We start from the raw sequence: 27,771 nt of genomic DNA, 5'->3' as shown, positions 1-27,771 counted from the left end.
TATCGCGTCTTAACGAGACGCGATATATGGATCCTGGATAAATCGATTGCTACCCGCCAATACGGCGGATAGTGAAGACGAACTCCAAGTCAGGGCAGATGAGCCAAAACAATGACCGCGAAACACTTAAGATCAGTGACTGAGGCCAAGTTACAAGAATTAAAACAAGAAAAATGTGAGGTCAGAATACTGCATTTTAATAGAATTCTTGCACTGACGCAGAGTTTAAAGTACATAATGTCTTTACAAGAGGCACTTACATTTGAAATTGCCCCTTCAAGCTTAGCTTTGTTTACTATCTAGCATTTGAAATAGAATTGTAAATGCAGTTTCAAACAGACCCGGACTTGTATAATACATGCTAATAACTACAGAATAATGTGGCCTGTGATCTTTATTTGTAATACAAGTAATCATACCAGGAAAGGTTTTTTTAGCTCTGCTCTATGATATTTAAATGACTGTTTTTAACCATCCATAGATGCAGCAGTCTATTAGGAAAATATGAGTTAAGTAAATATGGTGTATTTATATTTCCCCCCTACAGATTACAAAGATCATCTTTTTGATAGTGGTTACTATTTAAAAGCTGGCAACTGAATGATGGCAAAGGTCACTTTAGAGAAAATCCATATTTCAGTGGGTCCTCCTCTTCAACAACAAAGGTTGCTGTTCCAGTATAAAAGGCTTCTCCTGAGACTTCTACTACAACAGCGTTATAGTCACCACACTTTGCTTCCTGAGAAGAGAAAAGGTTTAGATTTAAATTGAATTGGCATTTAAGGGGTTCTTCCCCGTTTACAAGAGAGTATTACTACATAGTACAGTAACTCCTCACTTAACGTCGTCCTGGTTAATGTTGTTTTGTTGCTGATCAATTAGAGAACATGCTAGTTTAAAGTTGTGCAATGCTCCCTTATAACGTTGTTTGGCAGCTGCCTGTTTTGTTCACTGCTTGCAGGAAGAGCAGCCCATTGGAGTGAGCTGGTGAGGGCTTGGAACCAGGGTGGACCGGTAGCCCCCCCATCAGCTCCCCTAAGTTCCCTGTGCGCAGCCGCCCAGCAGGCTATCAATTGCTGGGCAGTTCAGCTGTCCTTCCCCACACTGCCGTATGCTGCTCCTGCCCTCTGCCTTGGAGCTGCTCCAGGGAGCCTCCTGCTTGCTGTGCTGGGGGGGGGGGGGAGAAGGGAAGAAGAGGGGTGCTAATGTCAGGGTGTCCCTGTCCCCCCCGCTCCTGAACCCCATTTCCATAGAACGGGGGCGGGGGGGGAGAAGACTCAACAGGGCTCAGGATGAGGGAGCTTGCTGGCAGCAGCTGCTGTCTCAACTTGCTGATCTACTTAAAAAGGCAATGTACTTAGAGTGGGGTCAGCATACTTAAAAGGGGCAATGCGCATCTCTCTCTCTCACACACCGTGTGCATCTCTGTCTGTCTCTCTCTCTCATACACACACACAGTGTGCGTCTCTGTCTCTCTCTGCCATGCTGTCTCCCCTCCCTCCATTCGTGCTGCCTTGTAGAGTGTGAGGCTACATTAACAGCAATGTGTTGAGCCTCAAGGGCTCAGCCAAGCGCTAGTTCATCATTTAGCAGTAAGGCATTCCCCTGAGAAATAGCCCATCCTCTTCCACCCTCTGACTCCACCACCTCAACCAAGCTTCACAATCATCATTGCTGTGTACAGTATTAAATTGTTTGTTTACAACTTAGTGTCTTTCGGCGAAAAAAATTTCACCAAAAGACTTAACCCCACCCCCCATTATTTACATCAATTCTTATGAGGAAATTGGATTCACTTAACATCATTTTGCTTAAAGTTGCATTTTTCAGGAACATAACTACAACGTTAAGCAAGGAGTTACTGTAGGTAGCTAAGTACAATAAAATTGTGTCACCAATGTCCATTGCTTCTCTGGGTGTCCCTCAGCTCTGACCAACTGCAGTTACAGTCAGAGGGCTTTTGTTTACTTACAGAGTCACGTGCAGATATAACCCACCTACACTGGGGGTCAGAGGTCAGCATAGCTACATCAGTCAGGAGTGTGTTTTTTCACACCTCTGACTGACTAGCTAGGTCAACCTATCTTTTAAGAGTAGACCAGGCCTTACTGAGCCACACCTTGATAATGGCTTCTATTTGGCACAGGCCAACCTAGCTTGGACTGAGCCATCGGCTAACAAGCAAGAAGGGTATAGCTGCTGTATAAAAGACTTGAACTAGTAGCCTATGACGACTTCTGCTGGGAGCTCCAGGAAGTCAAGGCAAGTGAAGGAAAGGCTCCACTATTGCTGCAGGAACAGAAATCACAGTTTAAGGCTGCGTCTACACCAGAGACCTCACAGCGGCACCCATGCAGCTGCGTTGCTGTAAGATCTCTCGTGTAGCCGCTCTATGACGACAGGAGAGAGCGTTCCCGTTGACATAATTAAACCACCCCAACGAGCGGCGGTAGGAGAAGCTCTCCCACCGACACAGCGCTGTGCACACCACCACTTATGCTGGCAAAACTTATGTTGCTCAGGTGTGTGTTTTCTTCAGCCCCCTGAACGACATAAGTTTTACCAACATAGGTAGTAGTGTAGACATGGCCTAAGACCATGGGGTTTGCTTACTGGTTTTGTTAATCAATAGTTTTGCACTTTAGATGGAACAGCAGTTACCTTTGGCAGGTCTGCCCCAGACATATGGCTCCTTCCTTTTCCTAGTCCAATAGCTGTTGGGAAAATGTTTCTGATATTCACGAGCTTCCCCATCCCAAGTACCATCCCATTTGCCTCCTTCCAACGTATGCAGCCTCTTATGTCTCTCTTTAATTGTCACTCAGCTGAACCCAATCTTCTTTGGGAATCAGTCCCACCAGCCCACACTGCTGGTGCTCTTCACTCAACTCCTTCCAATTTGGAAATCTTTCAGCTGTAACCATATTAAAGCCATACAAATATTGCCCTCCTCTGATGAGAAGCCTTTGTATATACAGCGCAAAACTGCACTGTTCTTTTTCCCCCCGATTTTCACTTCAAGCTCATCTCTGATCTGGTGTTGGCTGTGACCCCCCAAATCTCTTTCAGCAGTGCCACTTCTTTGGTTTGTCACACTTCATGTCTGTTTTGGATTATTTCCCGCCCCCCATCTGTATTATTTTCTGCCTATGTTCCTAACTATTTTAGGTCTCTGAATTATTCATCCATCCTCAGCTCTTTCCAATTTTGTATCATCCGTGAATTTCATCACCATACTGTTTATTCCTTTCTGTATAGCCTATGATCACAATGGAAAGATGATCCAGAACACACTGCTCTCCTACACAAAATTTGTCAAGACTTGCAATCTCTGCTCAAAACAGGCCCAGGACTGAAACGATAGGGATACTACAGATCAGAAGTGACTACAGTGGCAGAACTGTTTGTAGATAGTTGCACTATGCCTGGTTTAAGCCTGTGCTGTTAGTTCCTCACTGGCATGAGCACAAAATTCACAAAAAACACCTTAAAAATACACAGAAAAGAAGAGGTTTGCTGCTTGCCTTCACGGCTTTTCCAGTGAACAAGGAACCAGTTGAGCTGCTTCTAAAGGTTCTGGTCTGATTCAGCTGGATGAGTCCCTTATGGTATTGTAAGGCAATGCGCGCAGTTACACCTGAGCCTGTAGGACTTCTGTCGACCTAATTTAAAAAAATAAAATGTTCCTTAGCTTATTTTTATCTTTTACTGTAAAAACATGAGACGCCCCCCCAATATTACAGTCCATATCATTACAGACATTAGCACTGCCTCGCTCTGGGGTTCTGCAAATAGACAGGGTGAGAGAAGCACAAAAGAAACTAAGTGGGTTCTGGTACTTTCAGACTGATTCTGTTTGGCAAAATACTAGGAGTGAGGGATCCTAGTTTGACAATATTCATAATTACTACTCAAGTATTAAAACTTCATGTTACTTTCAGGTCTGTAACACTTGCAGATAATCACTAACAGAATCTAGAACAACTAAATTCTCTCGATTGGTATTCTCTGGATCAGTGCTTGTCAAAGTCAGGCCGCCGCTTGTTCAGGGAAAGCCCCTGGCATGCACGCCCTTCCTGCAGCCCCCATTGGCCTGGAGTGGCGAACCGCGGCCAGTGGGAGCTGCGATCGGCCGAACCTGCGGACATGGCAGGTAAACACACCGGCCCAGCCCGCCAGGGGCTTTCCCTGAACAAGTGGTGGCCCGACTTTGAGAAGCACTGCTCTGGATCATTCCCATGTGACAGTTGGGAGAGTCTTCTCTACTAAACTCATGTTTAATCCTTAGTGAAAGCCTCTCTCATGTTTGCAGAAGTATTTACCTGCTTTCATTCTATACTGAAATAGTTTACGGTTAAGGAACAGACGACACTTCAAAGACAATGCCTTTGCAGCACAGTGAGAGAAGCAGCAGCTCAATTTAACTCATTCTTAATAGACACACAGACCAGGTTTTACTTATCTTGTATCTCTTAAAGTAGCATGTTTTCATACCTGTGCATCTGCAAACACACAGATGTTGGTTGTTGGTTCATCACTAAATGCATCTTTTCCATCTGTTAATATAGTACCATAGAGGAAAGCAAGCTCTTCGTTGTCAGGGTGATGAAGTTTGAACTAGGAACAACACACAGAATGGATATACAGACATCTCCAACAATCAAATATTTTCAATTAAATTGCAGTAAGATTATTACAAGATGACAGAGCTGGGCACACACAAGTATAAATGTATCATCCTAACTACTCTTGGGCACATTTATTTCTACCCCACAGGTAACAAACTGATGCTCATTAGTGAGGACAGCAACTTCTTTATTTTGTGTTCACTTAAGACTACAGACATTGTGGAATTTCCTGTGCGCAACTCAAACTCTCAGCTATTTCTTCAAGACTTCACTTTTCAGGTCTAATATTTGCTTGACTACAAACCATCAGTGTGCTGTTGTTGCCTGGGGCTGTACAGCGACGTGTGTGGTGAGAGGGAGGTGGGACATGCATAAACACGACAGACATTTAAACAGTCTACAGTAGACATTCTCATGCTAGATATGGGCGCTCCTGAAGTAATTAAGAATACATAAATACAAAATTCAAACTAAAAATATGTGAATATTACACTTTTTAGTAAGATCAATCGTTCAGAAGGCAGTATAGTATAGTAGACTGGCAACAGCAACTCCAGAGTCCTCAGCCGTGGCTCTGAATTTGGATTAGGGCTGGTCTACACTAGAATGGCTACAGCAGGGCAGCTGTAGTGATGCAGCGGTGCCACTGTAGCTGCTAGTGAAGATACTCTATGCCAGCGGGAGACAGCTCTCCCGTTGGCATAATTACTCCACCTTCCCCAGCAGCGGTAGCTGTGTCGGCGGCTTTTCCATACCCCCAAGCGACTTCAGAATAATTTAAGTAAGTGCAAGTGTGTACAAGCCCTAACTAAACTGTAAAACTACAGAACCAGGGCAAGAACAGTCACACCCACAAACACCTGAGAAAGTCTATTATGATATTTACTCTTTGTTGGAATGCTATACCTGGAATGTAAAACAATGTCATGAAGAGTCTCCTCTGTAAGAAAAACCCTGCATTACTACTACTTTGTCAGAAAAGCATTTGGGGTATGTTGGCATCCTGCTATACCTGTCTCTTTACTGCTTCTGTTACTGCACTTGCTGCATCTACAAGATCCTGAGTCTTTGAAGAACAAACATCTAATCCCAATCTCTCAGCACTGAGAAAGGCATAGAAAGCACCACCATATCCAATATCGACCACCACCTTCCCATGGCCAGGAACATCAACTTTCACATCTAAACAGAACAGGAGAGGGGGAAAAGCAAACAGAATGTGCATGAACATATATTGGTAACATTATCTCCCCCGCCCTCCCCCTGACCCCCCCCAACATGGGAAACCAAATTCTGTCCTAATTCACACCCCAGTGCAATGTTGCTGATTTTAATGCAACTGTTAGCATAGTAACAAGGATAATTTTGTGTAGCTCTTTGACATCAAAGGATAAAGAGAGGTAAGTGCTAAGTCTTATAAGAGCCTGATCCAACTTCCATTAAAGTCAATGGAAAAACTCTCCTGTTAAAATCCATGGGTCAGATTGGGTTCTAAATCAGGGAACAATTTGTCCTGGCTGCGCTGAATTTGTTTAACTATACAGACTGTACTTTCCAAACCAGAAGTATTAGATTTTTTAAAAACAATTTGTCTCATGCTTATTAATGCAAATTAATGCAATCAGATTCAATCAATTCAGCAGGATTCTAATAAACACAGTAGTGTAAGTCAACTTAATTACAGTGTCAGATTTACTTTCAAGTGAGATGTAAAGCTAGGTGCTAAAGCAAGAGAATGGCACAGGAAAGTCAAGGAACACAATGCTAGAAATCATGTCATGAGTTTCAATCATTAGAAAAATTAAAATATCCAAACCAAAAAAAAAAAACAAATGACAGTGAGTAGACTAGATTATTAGATGCAGATATAAAATGGGTACAAGGAGTCTTGGAAAGGAAAGGATGCTGGAGGGCAGAAAGCAGAACAGCTAAACGAATTAATGCAGTAACAAAATGAAAAGGCAAGGTGCAGGAGACCATCAGATTGAAGAGTGTGGGTGACTGCTAGTGTACTTACAGAAGCTGAATATGGTTATGCAATAGCGAAGACACAAATTTGGAATAGCATATCATCCTAAAATATTGCAGGTATTGCGAAGTCTCTAACCTATCCGAAGTTCTGCTCTTTTGTTACTTAATAAAGGTTCTCAGAAACATTAGGTAGCCCATCTGCAGAGAGCCCTACAAAGCAGAGTTCTTCATCCTCTCGACCTGGTCACCAATTTCAACATCAGGCAGATCAGATCCATAGTTAGGTCTATTCTTCTGTGGAGTCAAAAGTAGGTACAGACTTCATTAAACCCCCCGCTCCCCACCAAAACATTCACCTGCCTGTCCCCTTCCCACCCTTAATGAGTGGCGTGTACAAAGTTAAAAACAAATCATTCCTCTGTTTTCTGGCGTGATCTCAGTAAGTGGTATCTCCTTAACTACCCTGCAGTTCGAGAGACTGAAACCGTGGACAAGCTTCCTCCTTCAAACTATTGATGTTTACACGGTCTTAAACTACCCAATCTGATTCCCACAAATAAGGATGCACTGTGTTTTGCAGGATTGGAGGCTGCCAGCCCAATATGGTCTCAGGGGCAGCAACATGCCGCTACGCTCCTTTCTGCAGAAAGTCTGTTGGCTGCCAGAGCCGTGCCACGCCCTTTGACACGGACACCTGCTTCCAAAGTCAAGGGGCCAGTGCACATTCTTGAAGCTGGCTGCATCAGAACCAAAGCACCCAGAACGCTCCTCCGTAGGCGCTGGAACGAAGGATGCAGCAGCACCCCCAGCCTGAAATGGTTTCCATCGTATACAGGGTTTACAATTTGGTTCAATGGCTCTCAGCAGCCCCACGACACCAATTGTTCCGGCACCCCTCTGCAGTGTGTGGAAAGGAACTAGGTGAGGGCACGTGGGTCCCACACCCCTCACTGACCAAGGTGTGGAGCTACCTCACAAATTCACCCCCACAGCCCAGGGCAGACGTGGGGAAAGCGAGAGCAGGTTTAGTGGTGTTAGTCATGCACACAGTCAATCATTTTCACCCGTGGGGGCCGTACAGTCTGGGGGGGGGGAGAACAGGGGCACCCTTTCCCACGGCTCCAGGGGATGCGGGTCCCACAGAAGGGGGCTCGGGGATCACACGGACAAGGGGCGCCCCCACACCATTATTGGGGGGCTCACAGACGGGGGGCCAGGCTCTCAGAGGTGCCACACAGGCGGGGGTCGCCCAGAGGGGGGCGCCCCACCCCCCGGGACAGGCACCGGGGGTCTCCCCCCGGCAGTGTCTGGGCTCCCAGGCAGGCGGGCGCCGGCCGGTACCTGCGGCGGCGGCGAAGGCGGGCACGCTGTGGAAGCGGACGCGGCTGCCGCTGCGCTGCCCGTCCCAGGGCACGAAGGCGGTGACGGGCCCGCAGGGGCAGTGGATGGTGACCGCGGTCTCGGGGCGGCGCGGCGCCGGCACCAGGCCGCCGTCCAGGGCGAAGCGGCCCAGCGCCAGCACGGCGTGGCCGCACATGGTGCTGTAGCCCTGGCCGTGCAGGAAGAGCGCGCCCAGCTGGGCGGCCGGCAGCTCGCTGGGCACCAGCACCGCCGCGTACATGTCGCGGTGCCCGCGCGGCTCGTGCACCAGCAGCCGCCGCACGTGGTCCAGCGCCGCGCCCATGTGGCGCCGCCGGGCCAGCAGCGTGGGGCCCGCGGGGCCCGGCTCCAGCCCGCCCGGCACGATGCGCAGCGGCTCCCCGCCCGTGTGCATGTCCACCACGCGCACCGCCGGCCGCGCGCCGGGAGGCAGCCAGCCGGGCGCCGCCATCGCCGCTCGCGCCACCCCACGCGGGGGCAGAAACAATGGAGCTGATCGGGTCGAGGCTGGCCACGCCCAAATGAGCGGCGTCATCGTGACGTCATCAACTAAAGGGATGGGGCTTGCGCGGTAACCACGCCCATAAGGGGGGGGGTGCCACAAAGCGGGTCCCCATTGGGGAGCGCCGGGGAAACCCCGCCCAACCGGGCGAGAGGCCGCAAGCGGCTCCGCCTTCAGGTAGGCGGGGCTATCCTGGCCGCACCCACAAGCGGGATGGGGGATGTGAAACCCTGCCCCCAATAGGGGCGGAGTCAGACAGCTGTTGCCACATTGGGGAGACGGAAGAGGGAAGTGACGCACACGGATGGGGCGGAGTCTCGCCTCTCCCCGCCCCGGGAACCCGGAAGCGGTTGTTGCTGCGCTAGGGGAAGGGTCCTGGGGGACTTGGCCCTGCTGCGGCAAGATGAGTGAGCGCAGCCCCGCGGGGTGACCGGGACGGGGACGGGCCCCTCGCCCGCGTTAGGAGGGTCTATTCCGCCCCGTTCCTCTCCGGGCAGGCCCCGTGGGGGCGGGGATCCCTGTCCCGGGGTCAAGGCAGCCTGTCCCTGGAGCTGAGGGAGAAGGGAGTGGAGGGGGTTTGCCTCGGAGCTGGAGGGGGGGAGGGTGTGTGTGTGGGGGGGATGCCTCGGAGCTGGGGGGGGGGGGGGGGGGGGGGGGGGGGGGGGGATGCCCCGGAGGGGGGGGGGGAAGGGTGGCGGTGCCCAGTTTGCTGCTGACTCCCAGTCCAGCACCCTCTGCTACATCCTGCTCTGCAACACGTTCCCTGTGTGAGAGAAGCAGCCAAAGGGCCCCGCTTCTGCCCAGAGGACAACAAATGTGGACACCTATGCAGAACCCCACTTAAGTCAGGGTCTGACTTTGGTCACGGAGTCCAGGTGTGTGGTTCTCCTTGCAGGATTGGGACCAAAGAGATTAGTTTGAGCCTAGAACTCCATTTCTTAAGTACAGTGCAACAAACTGTTTCACTTGCTTTGTTGTTGCATCTCCAGTAACGTGATGTACTACACTGTTGCAACTCTTGTATTTTTTAAAAGCTGTAGATATCCAACCAGCCTGCCTTGGATTGTATTGTGGGAGAACGGTACAATATATAAATGCGTCAACTGAAATCTATGGCGACTGTGGGGTAAGTGTCGAATTCCGACAGACTCTTGAGTTTGTGAAAGAGATCTAGGGCCTGATCTTGGCCTGTGATGTGTTGTCTTCTGTGTCACATGCAAATGAGGCATACATTGTCTAAACCATCTGTAGGGGAGTCCTATGATAGGGGAATTCCAAGGTGGCATATCAGGTAGTATGCCTTTCCCATGCCTTCCTTGTTTCCCTTGAGATTGGAGGGTGCTGAGGGAGGGAAGCTGGGGCGCATTGTGCTCTGGCAGTCCCTGGTTGGGAATTTCCAAGTCTGATGCTGATGCTCTAAGTTGTATGAGGCTGGAATCTGGAGCACGAAGGTCGTGTTCAATTAAGGCTGCATTAGATGGTGATGATTATATTTCTGTAGTGCGTAGGAGTCTTAGTCATGGCCCAGGACCCATTGTGCTAGGCGCTGAACAAACCAGACCAAAAAGACAGTTACTGCCTCAAAGAGCTTACCATCTTAGTATAAGTAAGGCTAAGATTTTTATCACGGTTATTTTTAGTAAATGTCACAAACAGGTCACTGCCGAACATTTCACGGAGCCCGTGACCTGTCTGTTACTTTACTAAAAATAACCAGGGGGCAGGGCTAGGTAGGGGGGAGGACTGACAGGCCGAGTCCCCCGTCATGGCAGGGAGCACAGCCCTTGCTCCAGGAGCCACAGTGGGGGACACAGCCCCCACTCCAGAGCTGGCTGCAGCTGCAGGACAGCGAAGCGTGGCCCCGACTGCAGCCCCCGCCGCAGCCTCCGTTGGGCCCGGGATGCCGCAGGGCTGGGGCGCGCAGCCCCATCTGTAGCCTCCGTCGAGCCTGGGACGCCATGGGGCTAGGGCACATGGCCCTGGCAGAAGCCGCGGGGTTGGGGCTGCAGGGTCCTGGTTCCAGCCAGCCCCAGTTGCAGGGCAGGGGCACACAGTCCTGCCTTCTCCTCAAGCCCTAGCAGTCACGGAGGTCTGGTAAAGTCACAGAATCTGTGACCTCTGTGACTAAATCGTAGCCTTAAGTATAAGACAAGCGACAACAGATAGATACAAACAGACGGGAGTGCAAGGAAACGGAGGCAGCATTGATCAGCATGCTAATCAACGGTCTTAGCACACCAAGTGGCCTGACTTTTGTCAAGCTTTTTATAGGTATCCCAGTAAAGGAGGGATTTGAAGGAAGATGTTTACAGGGAGCTCCTAAGCATAAGGGGCAGCATGGGAGGAAGCACGTAGATGTTTGTTTGAAGATTTACCAAGTTGACAATGGAGGCTGGCACCTTAGGGCCATCAGAGGAGGGAGGTGACATCTCAATAGCGAATAAGAGCTGGGGATAGGCTGTGAAGGGCCTTGAAACAGCAAGTAGATTATGTTTGATGTGATAGAGAAGGGGGAACCAAGGAAGAGATGCAAAGAGAGGGATGACATAGTCAGATGACATGCTTGGGCAATAATCTTAGTGGCAGCAGCAGCGTTCTGAATGGGTATAAGACTTTGTGTCAAGACAAGAGAAAAAGATATTGCAGGAATCAAGACACGAGATGACGGGGACCAGCGTTCTAATCATGTGAATGGATGGAAAGGGCCATGTCTTAGAGATGTTATATTGGAAAAAAATCAGCAAGCTTGAGGCGCAGCCTCGCTGTGAAGACCTAGAGGAGTGGTTCCCAAACTTTTTACTAAGGTGACCCACCAAATGCATTTTGTCTTTTTTTTTTTGTGACCCACCCAGGGTCCAAATTCATGGAAGGAATGAGCCAAAAATCATTTGCCAATGTCCTTCTCCTCCTCCTTGCCCCGCTGAGGGGGCACTTTCCACCCCACTACTGCAACCCTAACACTGGTGCAGAGGGGAGGCCCCAGAGTGGGGAACGGAGGGACGTTGGAGAGAGAGCCTGCTCTGCACTCACCCTACAGTGGTGGCTCCTGTCCAGCGGAGTTGGGCCTGGGTCCCTGCTCTGGGCGTTTACAGCCTAGTGCACGGGATTGCAATGGCACTCAGGTTTAGCTTGGCTGCCCCTTCAAGCCTGAGTGGTGCTGCAACAAGGTCGCAATGCCTGGAACAGGCCCAGACTCTGTGGGACAGGAGCCACCACTGCGAGATGAGTGAGGTGTGGGCTCGTTCTTCAGCTCTCCTCCCTGCATGGTGCCTGGGACCCACTGATGGGTTGGGACCCACTGTTTGGGAAACATTGACCTAGACAGAGGTCTGAGTCAAAGATGACATCCAGGTTATGGGCTTGAGTGCCAGGTGTGATGGTGGCATTTTCCCCAGTGATCGAGAAGGTCGGTTGGGGAAGCTTGGAGGAGAAGATTAAGAGCTCTGTTATAGCCATGTTGAGCTTGATGGCTAGACATCTACAAGGAGATGTCAGAGACAGGCTGAGATTTTAGTTTGGACAGGAATCCGGTCTGGAGTGGAGACAGAGTGGAGAGGTAGATCTGTGAGTCATCAGTATAGAGATGGTAGTTGAATTTGTGTTTGCTGTTAAGATTACCCAGAGATAAGGCAACGAGAGAGAAGAAAAGGGACCAAGGACAGAGCTCTGTGGAACCACCTCCCCCCTCCCAAAGCAGGAGGGAGGAGGAGGAGGATACTCTGAAGGAGCCAGTAGAAAGGTCGGAGGAGAACCAGGAGAGTAGAGTCATGGATACCAGGGAAGGACAAGATTTCAAGAGGAGCACAGTCGACTAAGTGACTGACTGGTCAAGGAGGATGAGTACTGGTTTTGAGCTTTAAGGAAGAGGTCATTAGGGACTTTGGCGAGAGCAATTTCAATGGAGTGCAAGGGATGGTAGCTAGATTGGAGAGGGTCTAAAATGGAATTGGAGGAGGAGAACTCCAGACAATGATGGTAAACAGTGCATGCAATGAGCTTAGAGATGAAAGGGAGATGGGGCAGTAGTTAATGAGACAAGCGGGGTTAAAGATGGGTGGGATTTTATAGGATGCGAGAGAGTAAAGCTTGTTTGTACTTTGAGGGGAACAAGCCAGATGAGAGTGGGAGTAAGGGATGGAATGAGAGTGGAAGTAAGGGATGGAATGAGAGTGGGACGAGTTTGCTCAGGGGATGGGAACATTTAGCAAGCGGAGGGCTGAAGGATTGAACCTCCTTTAATTAGGTAAATTTGTCAGCCCACGCACACCCTTTAACTAGACTCCCAACAAAACAAACGATCAGTTATTGGGTTTTCAGGCACTTGTAAATACAGTTTTGTGGTGCTGTTTTTGTAGGTTTGTCCTAGAGGACAGCGAACAGATGGGGATAAAATCTGTCGGGAGTGTACAGGATATCCAGGGCATTATGACTGGCTATACCTTGGCTTTATGGCCATGCTTCCTTTGATTTTGCACTGGTTCTTCATTGAATGGTATTCAGGGAAAAAGAGGTTAGTAATCTTTTTATTTAATTTAAAAACAAAAAGGCCCACCATAAATGTGTATCATTCATATGAGAAGGCAAATCGAGTTGTGCTAAAGGAGTCATGCTATTGGGCAGACAGATACACAGGCTGCTAATCTTCTGGGAACACCATGTGCTTATGGATTTATTAATTTTCATCTTAGATCTGCAATAATTACTGGGGTACAGTTCCTCCCAGATGGTCACAGTGCCCAGGAAATGCCCTATACCCAACTACTTGTTTTAAATGCATTGAAGGAATCTTCACTGGTGTAGGAGGGAACACTCACCTATGGCAGATTTTGGCCTAAAGAGTATTACTAGACCTTTATAACCTCTGACAGGAAGGGTACGTCCAGACTACCCACTGTATCGGCGGGTAGCGATCGATTTATCGGGGATCGATATATCGCGTCTTGTTAAGATGTGATATATCGATCCCCGAACACGCTCCCCGTCAACTCCGGAACTCCACCGGAGCGAGCGGCGGTAGCGGAGTCGATGGGGGAGCCGCGGCCGTCGATCCCGCGCCGTGAGGACCGGAGGTAAGTCGGAATAAGATATGTCGACTTCAGCTACGGTATTCCTGTAGCTGAAGTTGCGTATCTTACATCGACACCCCCCCCTAGTGTAGACCAGGCTGAAGATACTTAGATGATAATACTACAGTAAAGGTTATGTCAGCATGATAGGTTTTGAATGCACTTCATAACAGACTTATTAAAGAACATGGCTGTGTCCTGTAATTTCATGCTGTATAAATATTTTACAAATGACGCCTGTACAAAGTGGTGTGAAAACAGTATACTAAACACTTAATGTTTCATACTATAAACTCTCAACCCACTAAAATGTCATTTTAACATGAGCTTTCAGCTCCAGTGAGTTTCATGCATCTGATTTAAAATGTTTGCCCTTTTATTTAAAAAACATATGTAGCAAGTCACTATGAAAATGAAAACCACCATTTATAAAGAATAGGTAACTTGGAAATAAATGCCTTGGAGATATCCAGAGTGGTGCTTAGTTCTCACTTTGCCAGTCAATTAGGCACAGGGCTTTATAATGTGGCAATACTTAATAGTTTAGTTTTGCTGAACAAAAAATATTCTTTCCGTGTTGTAGGAAGTTGTATAACTCTCACCTGCCTTGCATATTTGATCTTAGTTTTTGCTAGACTAAATGTGGTGTGAATGTTAGTTTCAGAAGTTTAGATGAAGTACAACTGCACTTGTGCACTAAATAGTGTGACTCAGATAAATAAGATTATTATTTTCAGTGTAATCCTAGAATATTAGGGTTGGAAGGGACCTCAGGAGGTCATTTAGTCCAACCCCCTGCTCAAAGCAGGACCAATCGCCAACTAAATCATCCCTTGTCAAGCCTGACCTTAAAAACCTCTAAGGATGGAGATTCCACCACCTCCCTAGGTAACCCATTCCTGTGCTTCACCACCCTCCTAGTGAAAAAGTTTTTCCTAATATCCAATATCATGCTTGCTTCAATCTTCATGTTGTAATAACTGTGGCTTTGGCCTATCTTTCATAGTGAATTTAAATACAATAGACAGTTTAGAATTGAAAGAATCTTTATACTTCACTCAGCATTTGATATTTTTTTTCCCCTGTCAATAATCAAGTGGTATTAAAGAACCTTTTTCTTCCTCCCTCTACAGTTCCAGTGCACTGTTTCAGCATCTTACTGCCTTATTCGAATGCAGTGTTGCAGCAATAGTTACACTGCTTGTGAGTGATCCAGTAGGTTTTCTGTATATCCGTTCTTGCAAGGTAGTGATGCTTTCTGACTGGTATACAATGCTTTACAACCCAAGTCCTGATTACATTACAACTGTACACTGTACTCATGAAGCTGTCTATCCTCTGTGAGTATAAAGTCAGAGTATTTTTTATAAGTGCTATTTCACCATATGTATTTCAGGAATTTATAAAATGTTGGGTTAGGTGCATTTAACCCTGAAATGTGGTCGTATTCTCCTAAGTTAGTACTTCTTGTAAGAAAGGAAATCTGCTTGCCAAAACGTACTTCATGTGCCCTGGATTCAGGAGCGCATTCCTATCCAGAGAAGCACTTAAGCACATGCTTAACCGTAAGCATGTGCTCAAGTGCTGTCTTGAATTGGGGGCTGTGTTTATATGGCACTTTAAAAATGGAGCGTTGTAAGTGCTCATTAATTCTTTTATTGGCCCTTGTGTGAGAAATGGAAGGTCCTAGTGGTAGTCTAGACTTCAGTTTATTTGTGAATTTGCTTGTCTAACAGCAGCTTATACTAATTATGGGTGAACAGTAATAATTTTGCCAGGTATTGGTAGAAATGCATACTTTAAATTCTAAAGTTAGTATAGCTTTCAGCCAGAGGTAGAGATAGAAAAGCTTTACACTGAGTGCTGTTCTAGATGAAATGAGGATAGATCAAGGAGGTCAGCTTAATCTAACCTTAGTCTGAAATGTAGCCATATGCCACTAATTGAAGGGAAAAAAAATCAGAACATTCACAACCCTTCACAAACACTAAGTCAATCTTTCAGCTGGTAGAGTGCATCAATTTTCCTTTCTTCTGCTTATAATGTTGATTTTTCACAACTATTTAAATGACTGCGACTTCTTTAGAAATTCCTCTTTGAAGGTGCAGAATGTAAAAGGGCTTATCTAACCGAGACCAGTGGGCTATCAAAAGCCCTTTGAAGTCTTGTGACTCACTGAGCTTTCTTTTTTGTGCCGCTTCTTTAAAGCACCAGCATAGTGAATCATAATAAACCAGCAAGCCAACAATCTCTCGGACTGTCGCTTTACTGGCAGCGTTTTTGCACATTGCAGCATGCTGGCTCTTTGGGGGAAATTCTACATATGTCCTAGGTAGTTTCACAAAGAACTCAAGTAATCTTACAATGGAGAGTAGCAACCTGTCCCTTTTAACATCTCATAAATGAGTGTCACAACAAGCAGCCACGCAAGGGAGACTGTTCATGAGGGTTTAGGAGTACAGAGAATCTGTAACAGTGAACTTCGATATATCTTCATTACACTTCAGGATAGAGAATTAAGGAACACCTATAGATTTGGGTAACTTTTCAGAACATGTTGCTTTCACTGCCCTTGGGAGGCGACGTGGTCTAGAGAGTCAGGAAACCTGCACTTTGCTCCCACCTCTGTCACTGCCTTGTGGTGTGACCTGTGGCAAGTCAGCTGAGCTCTCTGTGCCTCTGTTTTCCCCTCCCACCCTCTGTGTAGATTGTAAGCTCTCGTCTGTGTGTGAATGTGTATAGTGCCTAACGCAAGGCATCCTAGGTCTGTTAGAGCCTGTAGTTACTACTGCAATGCAAATAGTAAGTATTTTTTCCTTTACAGATACACCATTGTATTTATATACTATGCCTTCTGTCTGGTGTTGATGATGCTGCTCCGACCTCTTCTGGTTAAGAAGATTGCCTGTGGGTTAGGAAAGTCAGATCGATTTAAAAGTATTTATGCAGCACTTTACTTCTTCCCTATTCTAACTGTACTTCAAGCAGTTGGAGGAGGCCTGCTCTGTAAGTGTGTGTGTTTTTTTTTTTTTTTTTTTTTTTTTTTTTTTTTTTTTTTTTTTTTTTTAAATGTATGTCCTTAACAAAAACAACACCTTGCTCAGTGGACAAAGTATGTCCTTTTTTGCTTTGCTATGCGTAAGGCTATTGCGTTAAATGTATAAAGAAACATTCATCAAAATTGCCTTTATTATTCAAATATCCACCTCCGGTGATAGTATAAAATTAATTACTCCACATAGCCATCTATTACATGAAGAAGCCTGCCCCACTCCCCCTCCACCCACACACACTTCTTGGGAAAACACTGACAAATCATGGAGCTGGTGTTGTAAATCAAAAGTAGGGTTCCTTAGCCAATCAACTCAGAGCTGCCTTAGCAGAGCATGGCAGTGCGTTAAGTGTACTGTCCGTCTAGCTAAGATACCTATTTGCCTGCCTACATACTGGTTTAAAACCACAGATGACTTTCAGACCTCCCCAAAGCAGCATTGGCCTCGCTCCCTAGATAGTAGGAATGCTGTTCCAAGCTTCATTGCAGTTCTGTACATTTAGCCTTCCAGAAAGAAATATTTTAAATAAAAGGCAAGAATTAGCAAATGCTGAGGAATGCATTTGGAAAGCAGTGACAATGGGAGTCTAGAGAACACACAAACGCAGTCAGCAGCTCAAGAGAAAATTATTGTTGTCCTAAATTATTCTAAAAGCTGCTTGCCTGTGCCAATAGAAGAATTCAGAGCCTGGTTGTCAGATGCACTCAATGTATCTGAAAATCAAACCCTCATTCACTTACAGCCAAATTGAGCGCTCTTGTGAAACCTGTAGACAGCCACAGGGGAAGAGATCAGGGAAGCTGAGGACTGCCTCAAACTTGCTTACTGTATTCCTCTTTTTTAAGGGGATGTGAAGAGGGGGTTTGTGGCTTCCAGACCTCGAGGAATCCATGAGGAGAGGCTGCCTCGTGTGCTGTTCCCTCCCTCCTGGGCACATGGCTCTGTGCCTTGCCTTTTACCCCTCAAAGAGGCAGGTGTGGACTGGAAGCTAATGCTGCATCTTAGTGGTATTAACTTAATGTATCTTTTCCAGCAGAAATACTTCTGGTTTCAGAAGGGGTGGAAGCAAACTGGAAAATTTAGCTAGTCTTAGCGCCCGCCCCCCGGCCCGTCCGAGTCCCAGCCTTGTGCTATAAGCACAATGTGTGGGCTCCTGTGTGAAGGGGCAGCATGTCACCATGCAGTCACTCAGCATGCAAGCTCCCGTTCCAGCTCTTCTGTCCACTTTTCTATTCACATTTGTGCTTTAGCTGTGGAGGGGGGAGCTAAAGGGCTATTAAATTTCAGTGATGTGTGTTAAAATGTACAGTAACTAATTAGAAATAGTATGAGAGAGGTCTGTTAAAGCATGAATGATGTGGAGAAAGTGAATAAGGAATTATTTACCCCTTCACGTAACACAAGAACCAGAAGTCACCCAATGAAATTAATAGGCAGCAGGTTTAAAACAAACAAAAGGAAGCATTTCTTCACACAGTTCACAGGCAACCTGTGGAACCTGTTGCCGGGGATGGGGTGAAGGTCAAAACTATAACTAGGTTTAAAAAAGAATTAGATAAATTCAGGGAGGATAGGTCCATTGAGGGGTGTTAGCCAACATGGTCAGGGACACAATCCCATGCTTTGGGTGTCTGTAAACCTCTGACTGCCAGAAGCTGGGACTAGACAACATAGGATGTATCACTCAATAAATTGCCCTGTTCCGACAGTGCCCAGTGCCAGATGCTTTCGAGAGAATGAACGGAAGGCAGGATACTGGGCTAGACGGATCATTAATCTGACCTAGTATGGCCATTAGAAATATGATCCTTTGGGCCTCAGAGGAGATGGATTTTGAAACCTCTAGACCAGTGATGCTCAAACTTCAGTGGTTCAGGAGTCAAATTAGTGATCAACATTCCCCAAAAGAGCCACAGTTGTGTGAATGACAGGGGAAATATTTAGTTTTTGGATATAAATTATTCTCACAGCAAATAAGTTGTTAACCTACTAAAAGCTTCCTAATTGGTTAATAATTAAACCGCACCGTGTTTTAATATCATGAACTGCAGGAGACACATTAGAGAGCCACTTGTGGCTCACGAGCCACAATATAAGTATTACTGCTCTAGAAGGTCAAAAAGTAAACTTCCATGCTTGTCTATCACTTATTCATACTGCAGTGCATGATGGTTAAATTTCAAACCCATGGTCTAAAGTAGGCTGGACTGATTCAGTGGAACAGTTACATACATAGCAGTAGTTAATGTCTTCTGCTGAAATGTACTTAATGTGATGGTGTGTTTTCCCTCCCCCTAATACATGCAATGTTTGCCTTTAGATTATGCATTCCCATATATTATATTGGTGTTATCTTTGGTTACCCTGGCTGTGTACATGTCTGCTTCTGAAGTAGAGGTAGGTAGAAATGTCTCTTCTGTTCTAGATTTTAAAATTTAATTTTGTCAGCAGAGGCTCAAGGGAGGCCTGAGAAGTAAGCTGAGGAACACTTGCTCATTGTTAATGCATTATCCGATATATCTGGCCAATGCTACAGTATCTTCTGGAATACTGACTTGAGTGGAGACTGCTAGCTTGCCTTTCCTCGTGTATTTGTCTGTACTCTTGTGCTTATTCTGGGAATAAGCTTTTTTCATTTTTGGCATATGAGTCCAGCTCAAGGAAACTAGCATGAACTGGTAGTCCTTGATGCAACTCCCTCTCCCAAGGAGGACTAGGGAAAGATCATAGAGCGTGACTAGAGTCAAATCATAATTCTCAAGCCCAATAGCCTCCCCCTGTACTGTGCACAACCTCTCACTTAAGTGTCAGATACAATGTAGGTGTGAAAATATTAACAACACTTTTTCTTTTACAAGTCTTTCAAGGATCTTCTTGTCAGGAAGAAAAGGCTTGTCGTTCTTTCTAGCCACTGGTTACTTCACGCCTATGGAATCATCTCTATTTCCAAACTGGAGAGACTTGGCCAGGATCTACCACTGTTGGCTTTGGTACCTGCACCTGCCCTCTTTTACTTACTTACTGCAAAGTACACTGAACCTTCACGCATCCTTTCAGAAGGAGCAAATGGACATTAAATGTAACTTGTGCCAACAGCCCAGTGAAACTGTCCCAGTAATATGGATTAAAGAATTTCAGTGCTTGTTATGCCCTTCAGCTCTTCTTAGACTAAAGTTGTCATTTCTGTACAAGACATTTTCTGGGTAAAACATCGTATAGAATCTAAGAGTAAGACTATGTAAACTTAGCTTCTCTAACTTCATGAAGGGCTTGTAAAAAATCAAAGTGGATAATGTCTTAATCTATATACATTTTTTACTATGTATAAATACTGGTGGCACATACCTTGTAATATAAGTTTTGTTGGTACCTTATTTATTTATTTCACAATGCCATATATTAGCATCTGTTTGAATAAAGTAGCAAAATAGAGCTGTGGTTTTCTGGTAAAGTGTCTGGCTTCTGTCACCCCCTCACTTGGAACTACAGTCTCCCTAAAAAATAAGAAGTTTGTGGAGAACACTGTGTCTAAAATTGCAGATGTAGTTATGTACTAGCATTTAACTCCCACTAGAACCCCCTCCCTTACCCCTGCTACAGCCTCCTATTAACCTGCAGACCAATACAATTTAGATCTTAAAACATGGGCGAGGAAATGTACAGAATGGTCAGAGCAGCATTGTTCTCCACAGTACATTTCTTACTGCATCTTTCAGTCTGGTTTGAGACATGCTGACTGTACAATCTTCCATCTGAAGACTATTTAAGAGTACTATCCCTTCCACTCAGGCAGTTTTCCCAATACGCTGCCTGTATACTCCTATGCAGGAATTGGTTCCCCCTTCTACCCAACAACTGGTGTTAGCAAACTGTCTGCCATAAAACATGTGATGGCCAAGCAATGAAGGCACCTGCATGGTGGAGACCTCTCCATGCCTTTCACCCTTGTTCAAAATTGTTGGGTTTTGGCACAATTAAATAATTGTCTGTTTGTTGGTTTTGCTTTGATGTACGTTCAATCACGCTCAAAGCTTAGGCCACTGCTAACATTGTAAAGGTGAGAAATGTGCTGGGTGGCAGCCAACCAGCCACTGACCTGCAGTAGTTAGAGCAGGGGGACTGTAGGCAATGATAGAAAGCTTGATGCTAGTGTAAGTCCCTAACACACACAAAGGGAGAAAGGGCAGAGAAAGAAATGGGGTTGCTGTCACTAAGGAGCAGTCCCTGTCCCATTAAGTGGATATGTTCATCTCTTCTCTAATGCTCTCCTAGTATTACTTTTACATGTAACACATGCTAGAATGGAGGTATTCACAAGAGGCATGACAGTATGAAACAGACAGAACCAGCATCCTACAACACTTAAATGATCATTAATGCACAAAGGGAAGTCACATGGTAACCAACATAGCCTTTAACTGCTTCAAATCTAAAAATATGAGCAGCCATTTCCCAAGGATATTTTGACCAGCCAACTCTTTGGGCAAGTTGACCAGTGACCTGGTTTTAAATCTTGAGCCTATGGAAGTAATTACAAAGAGGGCAGAGAAGGATAAAAATGTACTGATCAGGGTATACCCTGGTATTACAGTGAGTGTGTTTGTTTAATTAAGAGTCATAGTAGTATGTTGTTTGTTCTATTACCCAATTAGGCTGTGGGGAATGGGGGAGCAGCTTGAGAGCTTACCTCTCAAAGCAAAGCTGGTCTAGTCAAAGGAGACAATACTGTGGAACATGCGGATGACTCAGGGTATTTGTTTTGGACTCTACACCAGCTTACCTGCCTCCAGATGTCACTGTTCCTTGTTCAGATGCAAACTATGTAGTAGTCTCTCTTACTACAAGATTTAGGATTTTTGTCCTAATAACTTTGTCTAACTGGAAAATTAAATCCACTATTTCAAAAAGGACTTCTACAATGGTACACACGAAAAAACATTTGGGTGTGAAAACAGGCATTTGCTTAATGAGATTGGGTACACCTAGCTGTTTGCATACAAACATTCCCATTTTTTATGTACCCAAATCCATAAGGCACTTCTGAAAATATGGCCCTGATAGACAGATGCATTAAAATACCAACTCCCAGGGCTCGTATTGGAACAGACTTTTTTTTTTTTTAAATAAAAGTGTTCTTTGCACAGTCTTGTACCTGTATTTTCAGACTCAGTTACTGGGATTGCACATGCACTTTGGGTGACTGGGTTTCTGGACCAACTGTAATGTACATTTGCATGCACAGCTATGGTAATGACAAAAGAGCAATTGCATATGCATTTCTGTTCATGGACAGCGTGGCTCCAGGCTTAAAAGTTTGGCCCTAAGTTGTCAAAAAGAAATGTGAAAAGAAAACCCAAGTAGCACTAATGATAAGCATGTCATTGGATAAGAGTGGGGAATCTTATATATTAATCCTAAAATTTCTATTAGTCAGTAGACTGTTAAAAGCATAGCTTATTGTAAGTAAATGATGCCTAGGGATCATATATGGATACTTACCTTTTCCTTTTTACTCCACTATTCTATCCTTCAGAAACATCTGGAATTTAAATATAAAGTACATATTTTAGCAAGCTTTTCTCAGTATCTGCTCTCATTTGCACAAAAAAGTTAATTGCAGATTCTTAGTTTAAGATGGATGTAATTAAACAGATCCATTTTTGCCTGATCTTTGCAGTCCTTTTATGCAATGACTTTCCATTGACCTCAGTGAACGTTCCACACGTGAAATAATGGCAGCATCAGGCCTTAAGCTGAAGCAGAAATGTTCTTTTCCTTATAGATTTAACCCATCCCTTTCTCTAGTTTGCTGTCCAAGTATCAACATCCCAGTCACCTCAAAGGTGTATGAATACAATAATAACCTTTCTGCTTTAAAATCCTATCATCAAAAAAACAATGTACTTCTGTTACAAGAATATAGCCACTTGCATGCACATATCACAAACATTCCCAAGGATAGAACTTAGGACTTTTAGTATCCAAAGCATAAGCCTGTACTACTGGAGCTAAAATGAGCAGGTAGCAAGGTATTATGGGAGGTGGAGGGAACGGCCCTAAGAGGAGACATGTTTAGCCTCAGCTCCAGTGTATTATTATTTAAAATGTAAACAATAGAAGTTGCCCATACAAAACATTCTAGGCATCCTAACCATCAATTAAACTTACAGTGCCATAATGCTAATCATACAGCACCAGGCCAGGCAGCAGCTCTGATTTGTTAGCCTTCACATGTCCATTGTGGAAAAGCTAAAATGTGGTTCTGAAGAGAACAGTGAAGCTCTAAATATTTTCCACAGCTTCCTTACTGAATTAGCCTTTAGGAACAGGAAATTAAATGTACCATCATCGTCCAGGCTGTGCCATAAAATACGCATACTTTTCCTAATGAACACAATAGCTTTTCCACTGTGAATGTAAGGACTGGTCTACACTAGCGGGGGGGATCGATCTAAGATATGCAACTTCAGCTACGTGAATAACGTAGCTGAAGTCGAAGTATCTTAGATCGATTTACCTTGGGTCCTTACGGCGCGGGATCGACGGCCGTGGCTCCCCCGTCGACTCTGCTACCGCCTCTCACTCTGGTGGAGTTCCGGAGTCAACGGGGAGCGCGTTCGGGGATTGATGTATCGCATCTAGACGAGACGTGATACATCGATCCCCGATAGATCGATTACTACCTGCCGATCCGGCGGGTAGTGAAGACATACTGAAAGACCAGAACCTCGCTGGTGGAAACTGACGTAGCTCCATGGAGCTCATCAGTTTTTACCAGCTGAGGATCGGATGGAGTTTACTTCTGAAGTGTTATCACTGTTTATTCCTAGTGAACAAATTCACCATAATTCCATCAGGATACAAAGTAAAAGAAAAGGGATTGGTGTATCTTACTGGGTTCCGTGCTGGATTTACTTTCTAACAAAGAATCCAGTCCATCAAAGTTATTTTGTAGCCCTTTGTTAATACAATCAATCTTTTTCTCTCTCTGATGAAGTTTCATTACAAGATCTGCTATTGCAGCCAGGATTTCCTTCTCATTCTCCACAAATTCCTATAATGAGACAAAGTTGAAAAATCATTTTCTTGTAAAGACAAAGAAATCACAAAACATTAGGACCCTTTTGTTTTGCATTTCCTGACTTTTCATAGATTGTCCAAACACTAATGGTATAGCTCTGCTGGGTTGGCATACCCACTCCTGAGATCCAGAGCCAGCTCTTATGCAGATTTTTCATGAGTTTCCTATTGCAGGTTGAGTTTTAAAAAAAATTAAAGAAAGATGACAACCTTTAGGTATGTTTGAACCTAGGATGAGGGAAATGGAATCAGAACCAACGTAGGACAAAGAAATTTACAATAATTATTTTTATGCAGAGCTAGAAAATGTCTAATGTCCTGTATTCTACCCTGTGGCAGAGTACTGGTAGCGGAGTATTTACAGTGCCAGATCTTCTATTATTCTTTTTTGCATGGTAACCAAATTATTTTCAATGCTAAAAAATACCTTGTCAACAAATGTTGAAACCCACCTTTTGAATGCTACTGTCCTCTGACCATCCCTTCAGAAAAAGCTCTAAAATAAATTCAGTTTTAAAATGTTAGCAGACTGTCTGAGAAACAAACATTCTAAAATAGTCTTCCTTTTCAAATACTGGGAATATGATAATTTTTGTTTTTAAATAGCTGAACATTTCCTTTGATGACATGTTACTCACGATGAAGGACTGTCAGATCACTCAGAATTTTTATTGTTGTTGATTTGTGGTTTTCGGCTTCATGGTTCATTGTCAAAATATCCGCTTTCATCTGTGCATTGCACTGCAGAGAAAATCATTGCAGCTAAGTAAGTATTTGTGTTTGGTCTCTCCTTCCTGATCTCTTTAGCAATTTTTGTGACCTACAGATATACAGAGGGTGGTGTATTCCCCAGGACAAAACTCTTTCCATTGTTACACTTTTCCTCAACATCAGGTATCCATTTCATTTTCCAGAACAACCACATTCATGATAACCAAAATAAGTGAAATCTCAGGATCAGATCCTCAGCTCTAAACCAGTCAGTCAATGCAGCTGTGCTGATTTACACCCTGAGGCTCTGGCACTCACTCTTCACTCGCCGTTTAGTTTCTTTGTTGTACTTCAGGTACCAATAGCTGTTGTTGGAGTTGAAACTGATTTTCTTCTTTCTGTAGTTCCTTTGCTACATCATCAGCAGTAGAGGACATAGAACAAGGGTGGGCAAACTACAGCCCACAGGCCACATCCTGCCTGCCAGCTGATTTACTCTAGCCCTCGATCTCCCGCTGGGGAGTGGGACCTGTGGCTTGCACACACATGCTGCAGCTCCCGGAAACAGCAGCATGTCTCCTCTCGGGCTCCTATGCGTAGGGACAGCCAGGGGGCTCCGCAAGCTGCCCCTGCCCCAAGAGCCACCCTCGCAACTCCCATTGGCCGGGAACTGCAGCCAATGGGAGCTGCAGGGGCGGTGCCTGGGGACGGGGCAGCACGCAGAGCTGCCTGGTCACACTTCTGCATAGAAGCCGGAGGGGGAACATGCTGCTGCTTCCGGGAGCCGCTAGAGGTCAGTGCTGCTCAGAGTCTGCACCCCTGAGAGCCCTTCCTGTGCCCTCCTGCCCCAGCCCTGATCCCCCTCCCGCCCTCCAAACCCCTTGGTCCCAGCCCGGAGCACCCTCCTGCACCCCAAGCCTCTCATCCCCAGCCCCACCCCAGAGGCTGTACCCCCAGCTGGAGCCCTCACACCCCCTCGTGCCCCAATCTCCTGCCCCAGCCCGGAACCCCCTCCCGCACCCTGAACTCCTAATTTCTGGCCCCAGCCAGAGCCCTCAACCCCTCCTGCACCCCAAGCCCAATTTCGTGAACATTCATGGCCTGCCATACAATTTCCATACCCTGATGTCATGGGCCACCCATGACATAGATCAACCTGCATTTGGGTGTCAGAATGAACAGACCATCTTGAAATTGTTCCTATACTGAGCATCAAGGAGAGGGATAACTGTACTATGCTAAAAGGGCTTTCTTTCTGAAGAAGGCTTATGTTTATATCAGGGAAAATAAAGTATAAGGTCACATTTTCAAAGTGCCTCCTAAGTAGCATCTGTAATATTAGTGCATGCAAATACAGGCAACTGCACTTGTAAAACCAGGCTTCTGTGCATTCGAACAGGGGCACATACAAATACTACACACAATTCAGAAAGCCCTTTGGAAATTTAGCTCATTGTGTCTAATGAAGGTGTAGCTTCAGCTTTGAGTTGCAGCCTGAGATAGATCAGCAATCAAGACTTTGCTTTCACAATTGTCTAATGTGCTCAGATCTTTTCTGGAGAAGGAATTCCTCTATTCTTGTAGGCTAGTTTGACACCTAGCACAGGACCTAGCAATGGAAGACTTAGGGTAACCTTTCCAAAAATATCTAAGAGCCTTAGGAGCCTAAGTCCCATTTTCAGAAATGACTCAGGCACTTATGAGCCTAAGTCTATTGACTTTCAATTAAAATTGAGCTCTTAAATGCCTAAAGGAATGTCTAGAGCTGGAAGATGTAAATTCTAGCTCGAGGAAACGTAAGTGGCACTCTGATAGAGCTAGTGCAGTAAAAACAGAAGTGTAGCCACGGCGGCGTGCGGGGCTAGCCACCCCAAGTACAATCCGATCTGAGACCATAGGTATGCATGCTGGATGGCTAGCTCCTCCCACTGCTTGCACCACAGCAGCTACACTTCTGTTTTTAGTGTGGTAGCTTGATCACAGCTAGTGTGGCCATGTCTCCTCAAGCTGGAATTCACACATCCAGCTCAAAGTCGCTTCTGACATGGAACTAGGCACTTTTGAAAACTACCCTAACCCTGAAAAACAATAAGGCGGCAACAAATGCGTAGCCAGGATAGAAATGACTGATCATGTCATCACCCGAGTCCAGCGCAGGATCCATCATGGAAAATATAGGGATTCCTACAGTCCCTGAAAGGAAATATACCTGGAAAGCTGAACCTTCTGTAAAGTCAAAACCAGTCAGCTTTCCTGTGATCTTTGTTGTAGAGTGGTGGGAGGCACCGTTAACCCTCTCTGGGCAGTAACCACAATGAATCCCAGTGTTTCTCACCTCTCAGCACAAAAGGAGCACCTACTTTCAGCTTGAGACCATTTCCTATCACTTAGTGGGCTTGGGTTTTCTGGCACACGGTGCTCCGGCCACTGCTCCAGAATAAAAGAAAGAGCTAAAATGGCTGTGTAAGTCAACAGGGCGGAATGTGGGACTGTCTCCCTTGCTGCAATACCAAACAGCTCAGGCCTCTTCTATGCCTCAGTTTTCACCCAGTCTTTCACAGCTAGCAGGGAAGCCTTTCCCTATATACCTGACTGGATGCACCAGAGTGTTTTTTCTACTCTATGATGAAAGATCCCTTCACAGACAAAATGCCAAAGGGACAAATCCTGCCCTTAGATGTTCCTATGTGTCTCCCAATGAAGCTACCGGGAGCCCCACAGGTGCATCAGAAGGCAAAATTTGGCTCCTATATTGCATGCTGAAGCATTTATAGAGTTAATTCTGTTTCATCATGCTCCAATTCTGTTTTTCACTGTGAAAAGAAAATTGAAGAGAGACCTGCACGCTGACAAGCTGTGCTGTAAACCATCGGTATACTCACTAATTTCAGTCTGCAGTTTTCTGTCTTCACAATGTCGAGCTTCCTGTCGACCTCATAGATGTCCCTCTCTAGCAACTTCAGAACTTCCGTATGATCTTTCAACTGGTCAAATGCCAAGTCACGCTTTATTCTTAATTCATTCTTCAGCTCAGCCTATTAATAAATAAACCTTTCATTATTTTGCTTCATAGTAATTGATCTTGCATTTGGATTATAATTGTTGTAATCTAATAAATTCACAATAATAATAATAATACTTTTCACATATGTGGCACCTTTCGCTGAAATATTTCAAAGCGCTTTACAAAATGAATCTTGTCATTTCCATCTTACACATTAGGGAAAAGAGGCACAGAGGGGTGAAGTGGAATTGCTCAAGGTCAACAAGCCAGTGGCACAGTTGGGAATAGAATCCAGGTCTCCTGACTCTGTCTCATACACTAACCATTGAACCTTACTTCCTGTCTATTTATATCAGACATGGGGTCACATTGATGA

The 27,771-nt window shown here is 45.4% G+C and overlaps 3 protein-coding genes across 5 annotated transcripts in view; 1 reads left to right on the top strand and 2 right to left on the bottom strand.

Moving 5' to 3' along the window:
- Positions 1-176: 176 nt before the first annotated feature.
- On the bottom strand, positions 177-8,449 carry L3HYPDH (trans-L-3-hydroxyproline dehydratase). Of its 3 annotated transcripts, none has more exons than XM_024214646.2 (5): positions 7,941-8,445; positions 5,641-5,810; positions 4,495-4,617; positions 3,525-3,662; positions 177-739 (listed from the first exon to the last, which is right to left on the bottom strand). In XM_024214646.2, the coding sequence occupies exons 1-5, from the start codon at positions 8,428-8,430 to the stop codon at positions 614-616; spliced, it is 1,047 nt and encodes a 348-aa protein (XP_024070414.1). In that variant the 5' UTR covers positions 8,431-8,445; the 3' UTR covers positions 177-613. The 3 variants fall into 3 exon arrangements, with proteins under 3 accessions (XP_024070414.1, XP_024070416.1, XP_024070415.1); XM_024214647.2 differs by having other exon boundaries at positions 612-739; positions 3,487-3,662; positions 7,941-8,448; XM_024214648.2 differs by lacking the exon at positions 3,525-3,662 and having other exon boundaries at positions 7,941-8,449.
- A 371-nt stretch (positions 8,450-8,820) lies between these two features.
- Positions 8,821-20,032, top strand: JKAMP (JNK1/MAPK8 associated membrane protein). Its single transcript, XM_024214650.3, has 7 exons — positions 8,821-8,888; positions 9,516-9,607; positions 12,837-12,991; positions 14,681-14,887; positions 16,372-16,553; positions 18,921-18,997; positions 19,459-20,032. The coding sequence occupies exons 1-7, from the start codon at positions 8,885-8,887 to the stop codon at positions 19,675-19,677; spliced, it is 936 nt and encodes a 311-aa protein (XP_024070418.1). The 5' UTR covers positions 8,821-8,884; the 3' UTR covers positions 19,678-20,032.
- Positions 20,033-22,115: 2,083 nt separating this feature from the next.
- The window catches only part of LOC112116898 (centrosomal protein of 128 kDa-like), a 42,741-nt gene continuing 37,085 nt past the window's right edge, over positions 22,116-27,771 (bottom strand). Inside the window, exons 9-13 of the mRNA XM_029912088.1 lie at positions 27,274-27,426; positions 24,319-24,421; positions 24,133-24,176; positions 23,495-23,654; positions 22,116-22,139 (exon numbers count right to left, since the gene is read on the bottom strand). Coding sequence (XP_029767948.1) covers positions 22,123-22,139; positions 23,495-23,654; positions 24,133-24,176; positions 24,319-24,421; positions 27,274-27,426 — 477 coding nt within the window. The 3' untranslated portion in view covers positions 22,116-22,122. The remainder of the gene's footprint in view (positions 22,140-23,494; positions 23,655-24,132; positions 24,177-24,318; positions 24,422-27,273; positions 27,427-27,771) is intronic.

Source organism: Terrapene carolina, unplaced genomic scaffold (genome assembly GCF_002925995.2).
Source record: "Terrapene carolina triunguis isolate 2854851 unplaced genomic scaffold, T_m_triunguis-2.0 Scaffold189, whole genome shotgun sequence".
NCBI lineage: Eukaryota > Metazoa > Chordata > Testudines > Emydidae > Terrapene > Terrapene triunguis.
Note: the sequence above shows the minus strand (reverse complement) of the source record. Positions and strands in the feature narration are given on the sequence as shown.

Coding starts and splice junctions, on each gene's coding strand:
- L3HYPDH (XM_024214646.2), bottom strand. CDS start 8,430: ATGGCGGCGCCCGGCTGGCTGCCTCCCGGCGCGCGGCCGGCGGTGCGC. Junction 5,811..7,940: donor CGCCTTCGCCGCCGCCGCAG/GTACCGGCCGGC, acceptor TGTTCTGTTTAG/ATGTGAAAGTTGATGTTCCT. Junction 4,618..5,640: donor CAGAAGCAGTAAAGAGACAG/GTATAGCAGGAT, acceptor TGTTGTTCCTAG/TTCAAACTTCATCACCCTGA.
- JKAMP (XM_024214650.3), top strand. Junction 12,992..14,680: donor TGGTATTCAGGGAAAAAGAG/GTTAGTAATCTT, acceptor CTCCCTCTACAG/TTCCAGTGCACTGTTTCAGC. Junction 18,998..19,458: donor TGTCTGCTTCTGAAGTAGAG/GTAGGTAGAAAT, acceptor TTCTTTTACAAG/TCTTTCAAGGATCTTCTTGT.